Source organism: Schistocerca americana, chromosome 1 (genome assembly GCF_021461395.2).
Source record: "Schistocerca americana isolate TAMUIC-IGC-003095 chromosome 1, iqSchAmer2.1, whole genome shotgun sequence".
Classification (NCBI taxonomy): Eukaryota; Metazoa; Arthropoda; class Insecta; order Orthoptera; family Acrididae; genus Schistocerca; species Schistocerca americana.
In genome coordinates this window covers 1,013,413,137-1,013,433,685 of record NC_060119.1, presented here as the reverse complement: position 1 = coordinate 1,013,433,685, position 20,549 = coordinate 1,013,413,137, and the positions used below count along the sequence as shown (strand labels likewise).

The 20,549-nt window shown below is 41.3% G+C and overlaps 1 protein-coding gene across 1 annotated transcript in view; it reads left to right on the top strand.

The window, feature by feature from the left end:
* The window catches only part of LOC124548825, a 270,087-nt gene that overhangs the window by 227,064 nt on the left and 22,474 nt on the right, over positions 1–20,549 (top strand). Inside the window, exon 4 of the mRNA XM_047125197.1 lies at positions 9,823–9,995. Within this exon, the coding sequence (XP_046981153.1) occupies positions 9,823–9,995 (173 nt within the window). The remainder of the gene's footprint in view (positions 1–9,822; positions 9,996–20,549) is intronic.

Sequence of the window (20,549 nt, the reverse complement as noted above, 5' to 3'; positions counted from 1 at the left end):
GTTGCGAAAATAATAAATATACTACTTAACTATGGCCGGCCGGAGTGGCCGTGCGGTTCTAGGCGCTTCAGTCTGGAGCCGAGCGACCGCTGCGGTCGCAGGTTCGAATCCTGCCTCGGACATGGATGTGTGTGATGTTCTTAGGTTAGTTAGGTTCAATTAGTTCTAAGTTCTAGGCGACTGATGACCTCAGAAGTTAAGTAGCATAGTGCTCAGAGCCATTTGAACTTAACTATGTCACTATGGATTTTATATACGGAACAGTGCTCAACCAAGCCAGACGTAAACTGTTCCATATAATCACAGGGGAAACGCAAAAATCAAAAAGTAAACTCAAATACATACCAAGAAATGTTAAAGCAAATGAGAGTCCACATTCGGTCCCAAAATTGGCATAGGTAAAGGATGAAGCACATTTCACCATATAACATACGAATATATCACTTCTTAATAACGTAATCGCGGAAAAGTCACTAGAACGTAACCTCAACTCCCCAGACCATCATTACACCACCTAAATGCAGATGAAAATAGCATAGATGTATTAGATTTCGGGCTTGCAGCCGGTCGTCGTAAACTTCATTGCACGATATTTCGGCTGGACAACTGCCAGTCATCTTCAGGTGAGCCGAACGGGGACTGACGAAGACGTTCTTCTCTCCAGCTTATACAGGGTGTTACAAAAAGGTACGGCCAAACTTTCAGGAAACATTCCTCACACAGAAAGAAAGAAAATATGTTATGTGGACATGTGTCCGGAAACGCTTACTTTCCATGTTAGAGCTCATTTTATTACTTCTCTTCAAATCACATTAATCGTGGAATGGAAACACGTAGTAAGCGAACGTACCAGCGGGACTTCAAACACTTTGTTACAGGAAATGTTCAAAATGTCTTCCGTTAACGAGGATACATGCATCCACCCTCTGTCGCATGGAATCCCTGATGCGGTGATGCAGCCCTGGAGAATGGCGTATTGTATCACAGCCGTCCACAATACGAGCACGAAGAGTCTCTACATTTGGTACCGGGGTTGCGTAGACAAGAGCTTTCAAATGCCCCCATAAATCAAAGTCAAGAGGGTTGAGGTCAGGAGAGCGTGGGGGCCATGGAGTTGGTCCGCCTCTACCAATCCATCGGTCACCGAATCTGTTGTTGAGAAGCGTACGAACACTTCGACTGAAATGTGCAGGAGCTCCATCATGCATGAAACACATGTTGTGTCGTACTTGTAAAGGCACATGTTCTAGCAGCACAGGTAGAGTATCCCGTATGAAATCATGATAACGTGCTCCATTAGCGTAGGTGGAAGAACATACTGACGAAACTAAAATGACCTCTAACATGGAAATTAAGCGTTTCCGGACACATGTCCACATAACATCTTTTCTTTATTTGTGTGTGAGGAATGTTACCTGAAAGTTTGGCCGTACCTTTTTGTAACACCCCGTATAGTACGCTGATAGTGCTGCCGCGCATGCGTTGCAATTGCGGAGACAGAAGGGCCACACCGACCAGCGACAGCGCCCTCGCTGGTGGAACTGCAGTACTCAGCTGCCGCCGGTACTATCGCTGGCCGCAGCTATCGAAGTCCTCTGGCGTCTTCGTCGCGAGCAAATTTCGGAGATGACGGGATTCCATGCATTATTCAATTGGTAACCACTGTCACGGTTCATTAGATTTCCCGCAGTGCGTATTAAAACTGATTCTTTGATAATGGAGTCCCAAAAAGTTGTTGCAGTGGCCAAAATCGAAGTTTTGTCGTACCCCATTGAATGTCCGTTAGAAATACAATGTCCCGCAACTGCAGACTTACTGGGTTGGAGTACAGCACTCTTCCACTGTACGCGTTGTCTGTCCTGTATAGGCCATACCACATTGACACGGTATTTTGTAAATTCTCGCCTTCCGCAGTGACAAATCATCCTTCACCGAGGAGTGTGCTCTGTGTTGTATGGTTTTAGTTAACTGGACCGATTTCCTGGTGTTCTCAGTACCTTGGATTGTACCCATATAAGAATTCAGTCTCCTGGAGAACATAATGCGGAACTTTTCCGCAATAGGAAATCATATTTTTCCTTTAACTGTCAAACCATTAGTGATCACAATTTGTAAATAAGAGATATTGTCGCTCGATGGCTGGTTTCCGTGCGCGACAGTATCATATATCTCGACTGAGCTCGCAGAGCTCAATTCGAAAACGGAGAAATATCTCAAGATCACTTATTGGGAGACAGTGGTTACGCATTTAGATTGTACTTGTTAACTCCACTTTTAAATCCGCAAAATTTAGCAGAGCATCGATATAACAGGTCTCATATTAAAACTAGGAACACCGTTGAGAAAAAATATGGCTTGTGGAAGAGAAGATTTCCTGTATTATCTGTAGGAATAAGATGCAATTCACAGAAAACATCGCCAAAATTTGTGAGTACGGCTGTGTTGCATAACATTGTCAGGACTATGAGCAGTGGAGAACCACCAGAAGATACAGAAATTGCTCGACTTCTGAATCAGTAACGTGATGAGAGAGGCCCCAGCATTGAAGAAGATAACGAACGTGTGCTCTCTGAACAGCAGATGTATCGCGATGACACATTACAAGGAAGAACAATTCTCCGTGCTATAATTAATGAACATTTTCAGTAAGGTAACATAAGTTCATAAATTGTTCTGAATAAAAAATTACGATTATAGTTACAGGGATTTCGCCGTATTTAAAATTTTTCTCATTATTTCAGCAAGTAATCTATTTTTTCTGATTTCTAGGGAACATAAAAGTACTCACTGAACTGGGTATATGGTGAGAAATTTGAGGTTGTGGCGTGCCAGGGACACAATTACCTAGCTGCTGCTTTTCTGAGAGACTTTTTTAGTGTGGAACTGTTGATAATTAATTATTAAAGATGTAGTTCTCGTATCACATCGGTAGTGAAAGTAATGCAGTACTCTGTTATTTATACACAGGTTCAGTTTCTGTGTATGTACTTAAATTTGGGAACGAATGACTCTATTACATTTAGAGAGTGTGTGAGTAAGAGCGAGTGGGACAAAATATAATGGTACAGTACTGTAGTATGTTCACTAAAGATCATAAACATCTCTTAAATTTTCTACTGTGACAGCAAAGATGTGAATGTCCAACAGTTTTACAATATTAGAAGAACACATTGTTTATTATAAGAAGCTTTCAAATTTGAGATTATTTTACTGCACTTCTGCTCACTATTAATACAATCTTATTACCTGGATTAGCTTAAAATTGTGAATATGTACTAAACACAAAGGCACAAAATAAATAATCATTTATGTAATAACACAAAATGTCAGTTTGGGATTGTTTATTTGTTAAATTGTTTATGTATTAACCACTACTCTTTGTTTACAATATGATTTGCTTCAAACACAAGCCTGTGTTGCTATAAGGTTGTAGATTTCTAGAAAAATGTTGATGTAGTGACGAACAAACTGTGCAAAGAATTTAACTACATTGTTAATTCTGTCCAGTCATGCCCGTAGCAGCACTTTACACAATATTACGTACAACAGTGCGGCATCAGAAAAATGGATGAAATTGAAGAAAAATTGGTGTTTACAAATTGCCACCAAAAACAAGTTCACATTGCTACAAAATGCAATGGAATTTTATGAGCAATGTCTAATATTTTGGGGATCAGTGCAAGAGCTATAATTAGTTAAAGAGTGTGGTACTTGGGAAGATATGAAAATGGAACTGTAATGCTGTGAGTTGTCTGTAAAAAGTGTCATATTTGAAGTTATTAGTGAGGAAAAATCGCTTCCTCACTCTGTCATTGATACTGATGCAGTTTTTTCACGTATTCAATGCTCACCTTTGCAGAAGGGAATTCCCCAACATAGCATAATGCCACTGAAAATTCCCTCACTACAAATACAGTTGTGATAGAAGTTATGGATTGCCATCATAAACTTAGCACATCTCACTATAGCACAAAACAGTGCCCCATCATAGCAAGATGTTACTGAAAAACATTCAGCTACAAATTCTGTTGTGATAGAAGTTATGGTCTGACATTATAAACATTAACATGTACAGAGTATTTCTAGAAAAGGCACACAATGTCATGCTGATAACTGCAGAAAAGAGTGCCCCATCATAGTAACATGTTACTGAAAATATCTTGCTATAAATTCTGTTGTGATAAAAACTATAGTTTGCCATTACAAAAATTAAAAGGTGCAGAGTATTGCTAAAAAAGCCATACAATGCTATTCTCATTATTGCAGAAAAGAGTGCCCCATCATAGTAATGCATTGCTGAAAATATCTTGCTACAAATTCTATTGTGATAAAAATTGTAGTTTGCCATTATAGAAATTAACAGGTGTAGGGTATTGCTAGAAAAGCCACACAATGCTATTATCACTATCGCAGAAAAGAGTGCCATCATAGCAATGTATTTCTCAAATATGCCTCACTACAATACAGAGCATTGCTATAAAAAGAGGCACACACGAAGTTATGGTTTGGAGCACTTTCCTTCATAAATTATATATTAGGATATTTCCGGTATAAATAATGCACCACTTGATTACATTGGGCCTCATGTAGATAACTGTTACAGCATAAATGTTTCAGTTCAAAGTTAGAGTAACAAGGATGGCTTATTATTATTATTTTGTTTCATTAACAGTTTACCTCATTCTAAAGTCATTTAAGTAGAAATGGGCACCTGGAATTATGGCTAAAAGCCTGCAATTGACATGTAGCTTACAGTTGCTGGCTTATGTAAACAGAAGAGTTGCTAATCTATTAATTATTTATGAGGTCATCCTGATTCTAAGTGGTTGGGTGAAACTTAGTTCAGTGTCAAATAAGCTGTAAGGAGTTATTAGACTGACACAATTAGACTAGCAACAGTCATCACTAATGGGACAAACAGAGAAAAACAATTTGAATTTAAAAATTTACTGACACAGGAAAAAAATCACATGTTATTGGCATTTATTTTAATTTTTCTCTTAGGGCCAAAACCTTTAAATTTTTAAATCTCAGTTCCTTCTTATGTTCTGCCTTCATCATATGTAACTGGGCCTCTCTTCTCGCACACATTTTCAAATACAGTTCCGGAACCTGGTGGCCCTGATTTTGCAGGCATCCTGCGACAATGCGATGTATTATTCGGTGTGCAAATGTTTTCTTTGGGTGGATCAGGAAACTGCCGCTGAGTGACATCCACCAGAACATTCTTTGATGTATCTGTAGTCTGCATTGTGTCGGGTGTGTGCACTCTGCCAATTTGTCAACTGAAACAGGTGGTATGTTCTCCCTGCACTGCACTGCACTCCACGTTAACAACATCCACATCCACAATCATACTAAACTGTGCATCGGAATCATACACATTCGTTAATGGTTTCATTGAAGACCATCAATTTCAAGCAGTTCTGCCCGATCATGAATCTTGTTTATTTTCGATTAGCTTCCCCCCACCTGTCTTATAACCTACAACTTTTTCTTCTGCAACATCTTTTCGAAGCCTTCTTTTCATATTTTCGTAATAGGTTTTCAGCCTGTCACAGAATCTTTTTGTCACACGTGAAATTAAATAAATGTTAAGTCTTATATTATTTTCATTCATAAGTATATTTTGCATTCTGAGGCGCTTAATTTATAACTGCAATAAAAATCTAAGATATATATACGGCTTTTGTTTACATTTCAGTTCATTAAAAAAAGTGGTATAGGCATATATGAAGAATACGGCACAGGGCAAACTGAAAAACCTATGTTCACAATTTTCAACAAGAAAGCTTCCGTTAATCTCATAATATATAGTTAACAGGATAACAGTATTGTATTTTTAATTTAAAGCAAACAAAACCATTCCAACCGTAAATGTACATATCCCTGTCACGTATTTCAGTGGCACGCCAATAACACTTTCAAATTTAAAACTAAAAGCCATTGTGTACCGTATCCTATACTTACGATGAACCCAGAAATGTTATTAATTTATGAGCAATCTTACCAGGAGTAGAATTAAATTGCGCCTCCACATGTGACCACATTGCCTGTTTTTCTTTTAAACTGCAGTCGTCAGTTTTCTTATTTTCAAGAACGGATGCATTTGCTCCCACCAGTTCAAGAAGTACATCTATCTCGTACTTCGAGAAATCAGGCGTACTTTTTTTTATTCTCCATTATTCTCCAAACAAACGAACAGATCAGTAACACGTTGCTAGGTACATATAAACACTTCGGCTTGACGACGGAAAACACGGAAAAGGGAGCATGTGTAGTCACGCATCAGCGATTGTCTGTGCAATTTCATATTTACTAACATCTTTGAACCACCAGGTGACGTTCCATTGCGATGTGTAGAGCTTACAGCGGTCAAATGCACGGTTGGCTGATGACGGTTTGCTAATTTTAAACACGGTTTACTTTTAACCATGATCTCGGGACCTTGGTTATCGTGCTTTTTGACCGGGGTTGGTGCACTCGGCCATTAGCTGCTGATGGTTGAAGAACATACTGCAACAAGTTGTATATGGATAACAATGGAAGACTTGGCCGTGCAAACATTCCAATACATAAGGTACCTGACGTATTAAAAGAAGAAGTCCGGAAAGCTATAGCTAATTAAAAAATAACATAGCACCTGGACCTGACATTATTACTACCGAAATGAACAAAGCGTCTGGATATCTGGGTTTTGAAATCAAACATGAGATATGTAACAGCATGTGGAACAACGGAACATGGAAGAAGACTAGACCACGTCAGTAATGATTATTTTTTATAAGAAAGAAAGTACACAGTAGAGATGAGCAAACTGAAACACGTAATTGTTTCGAAACAAATGAAACAGTACAATGTAATGTTTCGATACGCTGTTTCGAGACAGTGAAACAGTTTGTGTTTTGTAATCTAATAAACACATTTTATCATCTTGAATGTCTGCTGTATAAGTATGTCCATATAAACACAAATGAGGTGCGAGAGCGCTAATCATGTCGCAGAAAGTATGAAACTATCACTTAGGCGTCTTGGCAGTTTCGTATTTCCTGCAGCAAATGCGCTGCTTTCGTGTCGTGTGACTTTCATACTTTTCAATTGGCTGAGGACAGCCATAGCTGAAGATAGAAGAACCACTACGAACGGAACTGGAGGTGGGAGCAAACTGCAGAAACAACGTATATGCTAGTGGGATTCCCACATTCCCTTAGTATGGGTAATATACCCATCCTGCTAATTTCCATGCACACAAAGGGAATCATTGTGGATAATAGGCACAGTGGCTATAGATTCACAAATAACGCCAAATAATTCGAACACATAACAAAATATAACAGCAAAAAATTTTGTCTTTCAAGGTGTTTCGAATCGTTACTATAAATTCACCATGCTTCCCAGCCCTTCCCATTCACTATTACACTATCAGTGATATGTCAAACAGATTGCTTGCAATTATACCTACATCAAATTTATGTGTATGTCTAATAACGGTCACTCTACGCCCTTTTTATTCAAAATTTGTGGGCTTACTTGTGTTTCTAAATATGATTACTGTACATGAACAGAGAAGCGTATGTTATAAAAAAAGTGTAATTTAACTGAATGATTTTCACATATTTATTATTTTGAATGTGAATAGTATGCGTTGTTTTATTGTTTTGTTAGTGTTTATAAAGCAGATGTTACGCCATTTAGGAATAGGACAGTCAGCTAGAAACGAAGCTTTATTTTCGGATATCTTAAGCTTCATGCTATTGTTTGTCAAAAAGATTTCGACACTCTTGAAAGTGTTTCATGGAGTGGTATGTTGTGTTTCAGTACCTGTGCCGAGCCCGAATCTCGTCCGACACAGAGCGGAATGAAACAGCACTGTTTCGATACATTTAGTCCGTTCCAAGCACAGGTGGACTGAAACAGCCTTATTTTGAAACAACGATACAGTTTCTGTGTCTGTCTCGAGACCGAATCTGGTCCGGTTATCCGAGACAGGGGCGGAATGAAACACCACTGTTACGAAACAGTGAACCACAGCCGTTCCGAAACACTGAAACAGTTCCACGTATCGATACACTGTATCGAAACATAGAAACAGTGGCCAAGTCTAGTACACAGCGTTCTGAGAACTACAGAGCCATTTCATTGATTTTTCACATCAGCAAGATTCTTCTAAAAGTCACCCCTAAACCTTAAGAACGCATTTTGATGGAGATATACCACCAGATCAATCTGGGTTTGTTCATTATGAAAGAACATGAAACAAGATTCTCAGATAGTTAAAAAAATGGAGAGATTCCATACAACTTTAGTTCTCTGTTTCTTGGGCTATAGCCATGCTTTTGACAGTGTTCGATGGAGAGATCAGTGGTGTATGAAATGGGCGTTCCTGAGCACCTTATTACTTTTATTAGTATCCTTTACTCTGATAACAAGGCAGTAAACAGACTATATAACACTATTTCAAGACCTTTTGAACCATGTGTAAGATTTAGACAGGGGTCCAGTCTATCACCTACTATTTAACATCTATAGAAAATATGTCATTAGAAAAAAAAATCTTTACAGTTGGATTGGTGGGATTCGAATTGGGGGCCGAAGAATCAATAATTTCAGTTTTGATGATGACACCACGCTGTGTACTGAAACGCAAATGGAACGAATGAACTACTGGATAGGGTCAAGACAGAAAGTGAGAAACTTGCGTTGTTAGAAAAAGACCAAGATCATGATAACTGACAGAGTCGAGTCACTACCGGTTACTGACGTTTTGTTGTCAGAATATGAATAAGTTAATCACGTTGTCTACCTGGACTCAGTAGTTCAGAAAGAGGGTGGTTCTGCACAGAAAATACGGCGCAGAATTGTTCTGGGTCAGAATACTGCATCGAAACTGACAGTGATTCGGAAAGACCAAGCCCTAACCAGATGTAGTAAATCGAAAGTGCCGAATTATCTGGTGTTTGCTGTTTCCTTTACGGGACGGAAGTGCGGACAACAACTGAGGGTATCAGGGATGGATAAAATAACCAACAAATCAATCCTTCAGGAACTCAGGGTGAAGAAGACGTTATCCAATATTTGTTTCCAGCGAATGCTGCAGTTCTTTAGTCACATAGTTCGACGAAAGAGGATAACTTGGAAAAGATGACCATCCAAGGCAAAGGGAAAAGATTTCTTGGAAGACCAGCAAACGATGGATGGACCAGATAAGGGAGAAGAAATACCAAACATGCAGCCAGCTACTCCGAGATGCAAAAGACAGGGAAAAATGGAGACAGGCTGTTAAGAGGATCGTGTGAGGGGTCATTAACGTTCAACAGTGAAAGACGGAGCATTGATGATGATGACCCAAGAATTCAGAGACTACTAGTTGTTGAAAATCCACCCTATTCTCCATCTTTGACGCCCTCTGACCTTCACTTCTAAAGTAATTTGTGACTTGAAAGCGTTTTGAGTCTAATATTTAGAGGTTGAGGCTATTGTATAATATAGTTTTACGGGGTTTCCAGAGCTGCACTGCAGGGATGAAATCTATTCATCGGAGAATCGTTGGACAGCCTGCACTGACCAAAACGGGGATATTTGACCTAGAAACACTGCCTTTCACTGACAGATCGAAAAATTTTCTACCTGCCGTCATAGTGTAGAAGCTTGGTTTTTTTTTTGAAAATGGATACCAGTTTCAAAGCACCAGCCCAATATTTATTAATGTCGGTTGGGTCTTTATGTACATCTTTTCAAATACTTTGTAGATTGCCGTTGAAATGATCTGAATCAGTTCTGCAACACTTGTGAAAAATTTTAATTTTTCCATTCACGTTTCAGCAACGTGGGTTGAAAGGAACACCAGTGAAGATGAAACTACGGAGAACACAGAGGAGCTGAAGAACTGTCTTTCAGATACTCAGAGGGAAAAATTTACTCACTTCTTCACTCACCTTTTGGACACGGACAGAGACAACAAAATATCGGAACAAGACTTCGATCTTCTTAGCGAGGTAAGTTTAGTAGTTAAACATTTCAAATTGAATAAAATTCAACATTTTCTAACAATATTCATCTATTTGCCCTCTTACATACTTAAGCCCGAAGAATAGAGAATTTTAAACAAAATATTATTCGTTATCAGTGATGCACAGTTTCAATGTATTTACAGAACCAAATTCTGCAGTAACATGTATTATTTTCAGCCAGAACGTTCCGGTCAAGCTGCTATCTTCAAGTTACATACAAATTAACGAAAATGTAAAAGAAATAGTACATGCCAACATAATTAAGGTGAACCTTTGCATGCAGCAGATACTCACGCATATCATTACACGAGGTTAAAAACCTTGGAGTCATGTACATAATTTCTATCAGTTGCAGCGCCGTATGAGACTGTGAAAATTCCAGAATACGTAAAAACAATTTAAAAATCATAATATACATATTTACACAGTTTATAGATACACACAAGTCTAACGCGCCTAACTGTCACTTTTATATGTGTCCATTATCTTATATATTTCTGTATCAGTCACTAAGGGCGCAAATTGACAGTTGATTTTGTGACTTGTAGACAAACGTATAACACAACGGCTACTTGAATCTACGGCAGGTACTCATGCATAGTTTTTAATGTATTTTTGCATACTCTAATTTTAACTACTCCATTCAGAAGCTGCAACTGATAACAGGTATGTACTTGATGCCAAAGAACCTTCCTTTGACTTGATGAAATGGTATCCGGGAGTATCTCCTAGATGCAATAGTTTACCTTAACTCTTTTGAATTATACTATTTCTTACAAATCTTTGTTAATACGAGTATTTATGTGACTTGAAGATTGTCGCTTTACTGGCTCTCCGTTTTTAAATGTACATTACTGTAGCTTTTGATGTTTTCATGATGCCATTTTTTAAATTTCAAAAGCAGCCTATATTTAAAAGAAAAATTTTACTGTGAATTGCCGTACTAGGTATAAATCAGAGCGTAAATCCGCAGACAACAAATGTTAATTGAAATGCGCTATTGCTAATAAAAGGACAATGCCTGAAGTCTTCAGTCACTACAGAAACAAAATATCATCTTAGGACATATCCCTGAATCCTAAGAAATGTTGAGGTTACTAGTACCCACAACATTTTTCGGGGCCATAGCTATGCAGTGAACAAAAGCACAGTGAGCCGTTGATCGAGGCGTCTGTCAAAACGCAACATGGTCGCGCAAGCTGTCCGATCTCCGGTGTGCTGGCCTGCCCCACACAGCTGTGACTCCTGCAATTATGGAAGATGCAGACAGTCTCATTCGAGGTGATCGATGGATCACAATCAAATACCTTTCTCCTCAAGTGGACGGCTCTGTCGGTAAAACCGACACACTGGCCTACCATTTGGGGTACTCAAAGGTGTTTGCCCGCTGGCTTCCACGACGCCTAACAGAAGACCATAAAACGACAAAGGGGCATACGTGCGGTATTGCTTGTGCGTTACGAGGCCGATCGTGACCAGTGTTTGTCGAACATCGTCACAGGCGATGAAACACGGGTTCATCACTTCGAACCGGAAAGAAACGGCAATCCATGGAGTGGCGCCACACCACCTCTCCTCCGAAGAAGAAGTTCAAAGCCGCACCCTCAGCCGTAAAGTCATGGCGACCCTCTTCTGGGACTCTGAAGAGCTTATTCTGTTTGATGTCCTCCCACATGGTGCAAAGATCAATTCTGAAGTGTGCTGTACTACCCTCAGGGAATTGAAGAAACTATTTCAGCGTGTTCGTCGTCACAAAAATGCCAACACAAGACCTCATATAAGTCTGTACACCCGAGAGGAACTCACAGAACTTCTTTCTCAATCACCCTACAGCCCGGTTCTCGCACCTTCCGACTTCCATCTTTTACCCCAATGACGGATGCACTCCACGGGTAGCAGTATCTAGATGATGGGAAGGTTATTGATGCAGCAAGAGATTGGCTCCGACTTCTACCAATAGAGTGGTACCATGCGAGCAAACAGGCACTCCCAGTAAGGTGACGTCAGCCCGTAGCACTGGATAGAGGTTACATTGAAAAACAGGGTTTTGTAACCAAAAGCGTGGGGAATAATATGGTGTATTCGATTCCTGAATAAAACCAACCTGCTTTCAGAAAAAAATGTGTTTCTTTGCTTACTTAATGCCCCTCGTATCACAAGCATATTCTGCATTGCCGTTGGTGACGGTCGTTTACGAGGGTGGCGTCGACAAGATATTTGATAACTATGTAGCGTGACTGACAGCGACATACAGCAGCTGTTCTGGGCATCATGGTGTCACGAGCCGTAGTCTTACTGAATAGTGTGGCATACATCCAAAACACCATACAATCTGTTCTGTAGCCATGCCTACAACGTCGGAGAAATACGCTCTTCAGGAAGGACAACACCCATGCCCACAGTCCTTCCGCGTTTTCCTAACAGCACGGTGACCTGGGCAGTCCCTCATTTAGAAGTTGCGTGATATGGGACAATATATCGTATGATCCACACTATCTGCAACATACCTGATCAGCGCAAAATGGTACGCCTAATGCGAGCTTTTCTGTTGCCTCCAGCTACAGGGCTCTCAACGTCCAGTTATCGAAAGAAACTAAACGAACCACATCATGCAGATGTCATTTAATAGTGAAACGCCTAAAATTTAATCGTTGAGACTCCAAACAACAGTGTCAGCAGCTCGTGCGCTTGTAGTTCTTGTTTCTGACTCTCAATCATGGGGGCCTGGGTTTGATTTCCGAACAGGTCGGGTATTTTCTCCGTTTGGGACTGGCTGTATGTGAGGTTCTCATCATTATCATCACCGACGGGCAAGCCGCCGAAGTGTTGTCACATAAAAGAAGACTTGCACCAGGCGGCCAGACATGTCGGAAGGAATCACCTGGCTAAAAAAGCCATATGCACATTTCATGTTTACACTGATCTGTATGAGCCATGCACAAAAAATGAAAAATTAAGAACTGTGGTGTGTGTATGTATGTGTGTGTGTGTGTGTGTGTGTGTGTGTGTGTGTGTGTGTGTGTGTGTGCGTGTGTGTGTGTGTGCGCGCGCGCGCGCGTGGTGCGCACGCGCATGCAAGTTAAAGTTTTGTGGACGAGTACCGTAAACAACAATCATAACTGTATAATACACTGAGGTGAGAAAAGTCATGGAATACCTTCCAATATCATGTAGGTCTTCTTTCTGCCCAGCGTAGCGCAGCACATTGACGTGGCATGGCCTCAACAAGTAGTTGGAAGTCCCCTGCCGAAATATTGAGCCATGCTGTCTCTAAAGCTGTACACAATTGCGGAAGTGTTGCCCTTGCAGCATTTTGTGCACGACCTGACCTTTCGATTATGTCCCATAAATGTTCCGTGGGATTCACGTCGGGCGATCTGGGTGGCCAAATCATTCGCTCGAATTGTGTAGAATGTTCTTCAAAGCAGTCGGAACAGTTGTCGTCCGGTAACCCATCGCATTGTCTTCCATAAAAATTTCATCGTTGTTTGGGAACATGAAGTCCATGAATGGCTACAAGCAGTCTCCAAGCAGCCGAATGATCGGTTCAGTTGCATCAGACGACCCAGTCCATTCCATGTAAACACAGTCCACACCATCATGGTGCCATCACCAGCTTGCACAGTGCCTTGTTGTCAATGTGGATCCATGGCTTCGTAGAGTCTGCGTCACACTCGAACCCTACCATCAGCTCTTCCCAACTAAAATCGGAACTTATCTGACCAGGCTACGATTTTCCAGTCGTCTGTTGTCCAACCCATGCGGTCACGAGCTCAGGAGAGGCGCTGCAGGTGACGTCGTGCTGTTAGCAAAGGCACTCGCATCAGTCGTCTGCTGTCACAGCCCATTAACGCCAAATTTCTCCGCACTGTCCTAACGGATACGTTCGTTGTACGTCCCACATTGATTGCTGCTGTTATTTTACGCAGTGTTGCTTGTCTGTTAGCACAGAAACTCTGTGCAAACCCTGCTGCTCTCGGTCGTTAAGTGAAGGACGTCGGCCACTGCGTCGTCCATGATGAGAGATAATGCTTGAAATCTGGTATTCCCGGCACACTCTTGACACTGTGGATTTCGGAATGTTGAATTCCCTAATGACTTCCGAAATGAAATGTCCCATGCATCTAGCTGCAACTGCGACTCTGTGTTCAAAGTCTGTTAATTCCCCTCGTGCGGCCATAATAGCGTTGGAAACCTTTGCACATAAATCACCTGAGTACAAATGAAATCTCCGCCCATGCACTGCCCTTTTATACTTTGTGTACGCATTACTACCGCCATCTGTATATATGCATATCGCTATCCCATGACTCTTGTCGATTCAGTGCATGTGAGATGGTTGTATTAGTGGTATCAAACAAAAAATGTTAAAACATCTCCTGACCAAATGCTAGAGGGCCTCACGTGAAACATTATCTTCCAAGACAGTATCTGACGCCTCTGATACAACCGGATTATCGAGCAACATTCTTGATTAAATCCTTAATTTATTCAGGTTTGGCATAATGAGAACAGATGGTGACCTGTCCGCCAGATGGGAACGTTAAGCTTCTTAGTTCCGTCGGTGCTTTTCCATTAGATGAGACCGTGTGCCGGCACAGAGTTCCTCATCTCCCTTCTTTCATCCCGTACTCAAGCTTAACAACCCAGAGACAAAAGTACAATACAGCAGGCACGAATCATGGTCATCCAAATGACACTGATGAAGAGGTAACATACAATGTTAAGAAAAGGAAAAGAACTTAAATCTAGCGTTTATATTGAATTCGTGTATTTAGGGAACTGAAAACGACCAACATATGTATATTGAAGCGCCAAAGAAACTGATATGGGCATGCATATTCAAATACCGAGATATGTAACCAGGCAGAATACATCGCTGCGGTCGCCAACACCTATATAAGATAACAAGTACTCTGGAGCAGTTATTAGATCGGCTACTGCTGCTACAGTGGCAGGTATCAAGATTTAAGAGAGCTTGAGCGTGGTGTTGTAGTCGGCGCACGAGCGATGGGACACAGCATCTCCGAGGCAGCGATGAAGTGGGGGTTTTCCCGTACGACCATTTCACGAGTGGACTGCGAATACCAGGAATCCGGTAAAACATCAAATCTCCGACATCTCTGCAGCCGGAAAAAAATCCTGCAAGAACGGGACCAACGACGACTAAAGAGAATCGTTCGACGTGGCAGAAGTGCAACCCTTCCGCGAATTGCTGCAGATTCCAATGCTGGGCCATCAACAAGTGTCACCGTGAGAACCATTCAACGAAATATCATCGATATGGGCTTTCGGAGCCGAAGGCCCACTCGTGTATCCTTGATGACTGCATGACACAAAGCTTTATGCCTGAGCCTGTCAACATCGACACTGCACTGTTGATGACTGGAAACATGTTGCTGAGTTGGACGAGTCTCATTTCAAATTGTATCGAGCAGATGGACGTGTACGGATATGGAGACAACCTCATGAATCCATGGACCGTGCATATGACCAGGGATCTGTTCAAGCTGGTAGAGGTTCTGTAATGGTGTGGGGAGTGTGCAGTTGGAGTGATATGGAACCTCTGATACCTCTAGATATGACTCTGACAGGTGACACGTACGTAACCATCCTGTCTTATCATCTGCATCCATTCATGTCCATTGTCCGATTGACTTGGGCAATTCCAGCAGGACAATGCGAGATCCCACACGTTTATAATTTCTACAGAGTGGCTCCAGGAACACTGTAATGAGTTTAAACACTTCCACTGGCCACCAAACTTCCCAGACATGAACATTATTGAGCATATCTGGGATGCCTTGCAACCTGCTGTTCAGAAGAGATCTCCATCCCCTCGCACTCTTGTGGATTTATGGACAGCCCTGCAGGATTCATGGTGTCAATTCCCTCCAGCACTACTTCAGACATTAGTCGAATCCATGCCACGTCGTGTTGCGGCACTTCTGCGTGCTCGCAGGGAGCAACACGGTATTAGGCAGGTGTACCAGTTTGTTTGGCTTCTCGGTGCATATCTATGTATACACAATAATGTGTCTTTCTACCTATTTATGCGTAATATGTTACATTTATTTATGCTGACGGTCAGTTGCCAATCCCTGCACCAAGCATCGGTCGTCTGCAGGTCTTCCTGCATTTCGCGACAATTGTTTAGCGTTGGTAATTCTCTGTGTATTGGGTTGTTGCATACGTTCGTAGGGTTTTTCCACATGTTTTACAAACCCGACAGATACACGTAAGACAGCCTTCAGTAATCAATAATACCTTCTCCTTCACAATTTACAATAGTCCGCCAACGCTGGAGTAATTTTTCGATTCTACGACTGTAGAAATCACGTGGTTTTGAGGCGAAGAACTCGTCGAACCATGTTCTGGGCGCAATTTGATTCGGAAAGGAAGGTTATCCGAGAACGGAAAAGGTGGAAATCTGAGTGCGCAAGATCAGGTGAATAAGATGAGTGCGGAATGATTTCTCAACTCAACTCCTATATAGAGTTTTTTATCAATCTAGCAGAATAAGGACTGGCATTATAGTGGGAGTAGCAACAGTTCACGTAGTTTTCTTGGTCGTTGTTCTTGGGCTGCGTCTGCAAGATGTCACAGTTGTTGACAACAAATGTTAGCAATGATGGTTACACATCGGCGAAGCAACTCGTAGCACACCATTCCGTCGCTGTTTCTCCAGATGCATAACGTTATCTGTTATGGATACACGTAGGTCTTCGCACGGGGACTTGTTGCTTTGTTTGGGCCAGGCATTTCTTTATTTTCCTTATGTTAGCATAAAGACGCCATTTCTCATCACTAGCAACTACACAGGATGGGAATGGTCGGTGTTTCTCACGAACCAATTGCTAACGAGCAACATAGATGCACATATCGCTACCTGCAGATTTTTGTGATTTTGGCTTAGAGCACGCAGTATCCATACATCCGATTTTTTAACCTTCCCCACTGCATTCAAATGTTGCACGACGGTGGAGTGACACAGTTCATCACATCTGTCGGTTCTCGAGTACAATGACGTGGATCATTGTGCAAAAAAATGCATTTAAACGATCTTCATCAAATCCCAAAGTTCTTCCTGAACATGGAGATTCACTAATGTCAAAACGATCCTCATTCAGACGAAAAAAACATTTCCTTGTCGTGTTCTGCCCCATGGCATTATCCCCATACATGACGCAAATGTTTATATCTGCCTTTGCTTCTATTACCCCTCTACTGAAGCCCAACAGAAGAATAAGTCGGAAATGCTCCGATTTCTCCACTTGGCACTGCGTTTTGTAGATTCCATAGTTCCACTTACTTTCACCAAACGACAGTTTTTAAACTCGGATAGCAACGGTGAACTACAAATTAAAAAATGACAACCGATAAGTAAACCCATAGCAACCGCAATACATGCAAAAAAAAAAAAAAAAAAAAAAAAACCATACGAACTGAGGCAGCAACCTAATATAACAGCATCATCCTCATAGAACTTCAAATGTTAACCACAAGCTCGTTTATCGTTTAGTGACAAGTAATGGTCCACTAACACTACTGGGAGTGCCCCCGAAGTTACTTTTACGTATGAAGATTTCTTTCCTTTGAGTATGACATATTTGCCAGAAACTCTTCAGTCCAGTCACGCAGCTGGTCAGACATACCGTGCGTTCGCATTTTGTTCATTAGGGGGCGGTGTGAATCCCTATCGAACGCCTTCCAAAATTCAACGAACACGACATCTACCTGGGCACCGGTATCTACCGCTTTCTGGGTCTCGTGGACAAGTACTAATATGCAACCTGCAGTAATAAATCATGCATCTTAATTTCGCAAAGCATACAAAACTGACAGGCGCGGGAAGGATAAGGAAAAGGAACGTAATGCAAATAAGGAAAACTATCATGCAAGTGTACAACTTAATGATATACAGAGAACAACAGAATAAGAATGCTTACACACTTTCTGCCATCACCGTAGCTCCAATTGAAATTGATTCGAAAAGATGGGTACTTATGTTGCAAATCATCATGACACTGCACATTGTGGCTGAATAGGCCCATGGTTCGATAGCAGCGGTACCCCATTATAAGATGAAGTTTTTCCAACATTCATCAGTTAGGGATCGTTTCACGTTGGTGGGGGAAGCTTTGATAACTGAGATCAATATTTCCTAAACTGTATGATATCTTATACCAGACATTAAACTACTAGTCACGGTCGTTTTTATTTTCATTTTAGTTAGATTATCCGTTACATTTACAATTGAATTTTCGGACGACAGCAGCCTTCAAAAAACCACATCAATCAGTTTCCTTTCACTTTAAATGTAGCAATGATAACGGACGCGGTTTTATCCGACTTTTTTAAACCTGTGAATCTAAGAGTTTGCGTTTCACAGCCAGTTGTCGCAAATAATACGACGTGTAGTGGCACGGTATGTTACTTACAAGGGGTAGCTCGACCCGAAACATAAATAACCAATAGCATTTCATGACAGCGAGAGCCAATAGGATTGCTTCCCTTCGGATGAGCCTATGTGCAGTCTGACGGAGACATTTTTATCATCAGGAGGCAATAAACAACTTTACGCTATCGGTAAAGAACTTATGGTGTTGGCTTCATGGAAATGGCTGATGATGACTTCGAAGAAATCTTCAATGGCCATATTGACTAGAAAGGATTACGCATCAAGAAATGGTTTAATACATGTGGACGATAAAATAACACACGTGAAGGCACTCGGTTCTCAGGAATAACAATGTATAGCAAGCTTACTTGGGCGGCACGTATTAATACCTTAACTGAAACTAATGAGCAAACGCTTAATATTATTCAGTCACTTACTACACTTACTATAAGATGGGGGGGGGGGGGGGGGGAGGAGCGCATCCTTCAGTGTTGCTGCTCCTATACCGCTCCCTCATTTGATCCAGACTGGATTATGTAAACACTACATTTACACGATTTGCAAACTCTTGGAGAAGCTGGACAGATTTGAGGACCACTGTAAACGCATCTGCTTAGGAGTGGCGAGGTCCACAACAACAAATGCAATATAGTGAAAGTACAAAAGATGTACCTTCATATAAGGAGGAAGATATTCATCGAACGATGCATAACGGAGAAAATATTATGCTCACATCATCCAGTACTTCAGATTCTACAGTTGTTCCGTCGCCACTCACGAAATTGAGACAAAAAGCCTTTTGATTTAATTTCGGCATGTTATGATTTGGCAGATGAGTGCAAAGATATTGCCACAAGTATTCAGTAGTCTGTCTACCAATAAGACTAACTCATAATAATGGATCACATCTCATTCCAAACGAAAGAGGGAAAGTCTAGTTTCTTGGGGACCATTACAGCACGGCAAAGACAAATGGAGGAAGTAAGACACACACACACAGCCGGATCAAAGAAAAGAGCAGAGCCAACATAGGATGTGCTATATTCAGTCCACAACAGCAGATAACCCAAAAATATAAATTACCAGCAACTACCTCCGTATGTCTGGCGGAAACAATCGCAGTACTAAAGGCGGTACAATGTTATATGATCCAGAAGTACACATTCTATGCAGTAGTATGAGACTCAAAAAGTGTACTTCAAGCAATATCAAGTATAAAACTCTCAAACCACGAGTGAATGTCTACTCTAAGTTTGCTGTCGGTACTATGAGTGCCTCAGAAGCAGGAAAAAAATGCGTTTATGTGGATGAAAGCCCATTGTGGAATCCCAGGTACTGAAAGAGCAGATCAACTGGCAAAGCTGGCTGCTAACAACAGGACACCATTAGACGTTAAGCTTTCCTATACGTAACTGGACAATTTATTCGGAAAAGGGCATTCGAATCCTGGCAGGAAGAATGGAGGCACAGCTCACGACACAAAGGATGCGACCATCTTAAATACAACCACGAATTCGGGAACGACCTCGGTTTGAGACCGTTGATGTATCTGAAAAGCGACGTCCACATTAAGCAGATCAACATTAATGCCGACTGCATATAAACCAAACACTTGCCTGTAATTGAGATGATAAAATCAGGGAGATACGGATCACATATTATTTCAATGCAGAAAATATTGTGAGGCGAGGAACACTTTTCTAGCATTTGTCATCAAGAATAAAATCCCACAACCAATGTCAGTGAGGTCCTTGTTACATGAACCCAACGTCAAAACGTACAAACAGGTAATCGAATTTATACCAGGGTTGGAACTTAAACAGTGGCAACTATTTATTCACAACCGATACAAAAGTGTTACATGTTTGCACCTGTTACTGTCCTTCAGAGTAGTCACCAGCGTTGGGTAGAACCCGCTGCCAGCGATGTGGACAGTATTACTGTTTGTCTTTGGAGCATCGACTGCACACAGCTTTGCGAAAGAAGCGGCGACACTTTCTGCGCAACTCACCTATCATTTTGCACGACAGTGCGCGGGCGCATACAGCGCAAGCAGTGGCTGCTCTGATCGGTCGATGGGACTGGGAAGTACTGTACCATCCACCATACTCCCCGGACTCAAGTCTTTGTGACTTTGG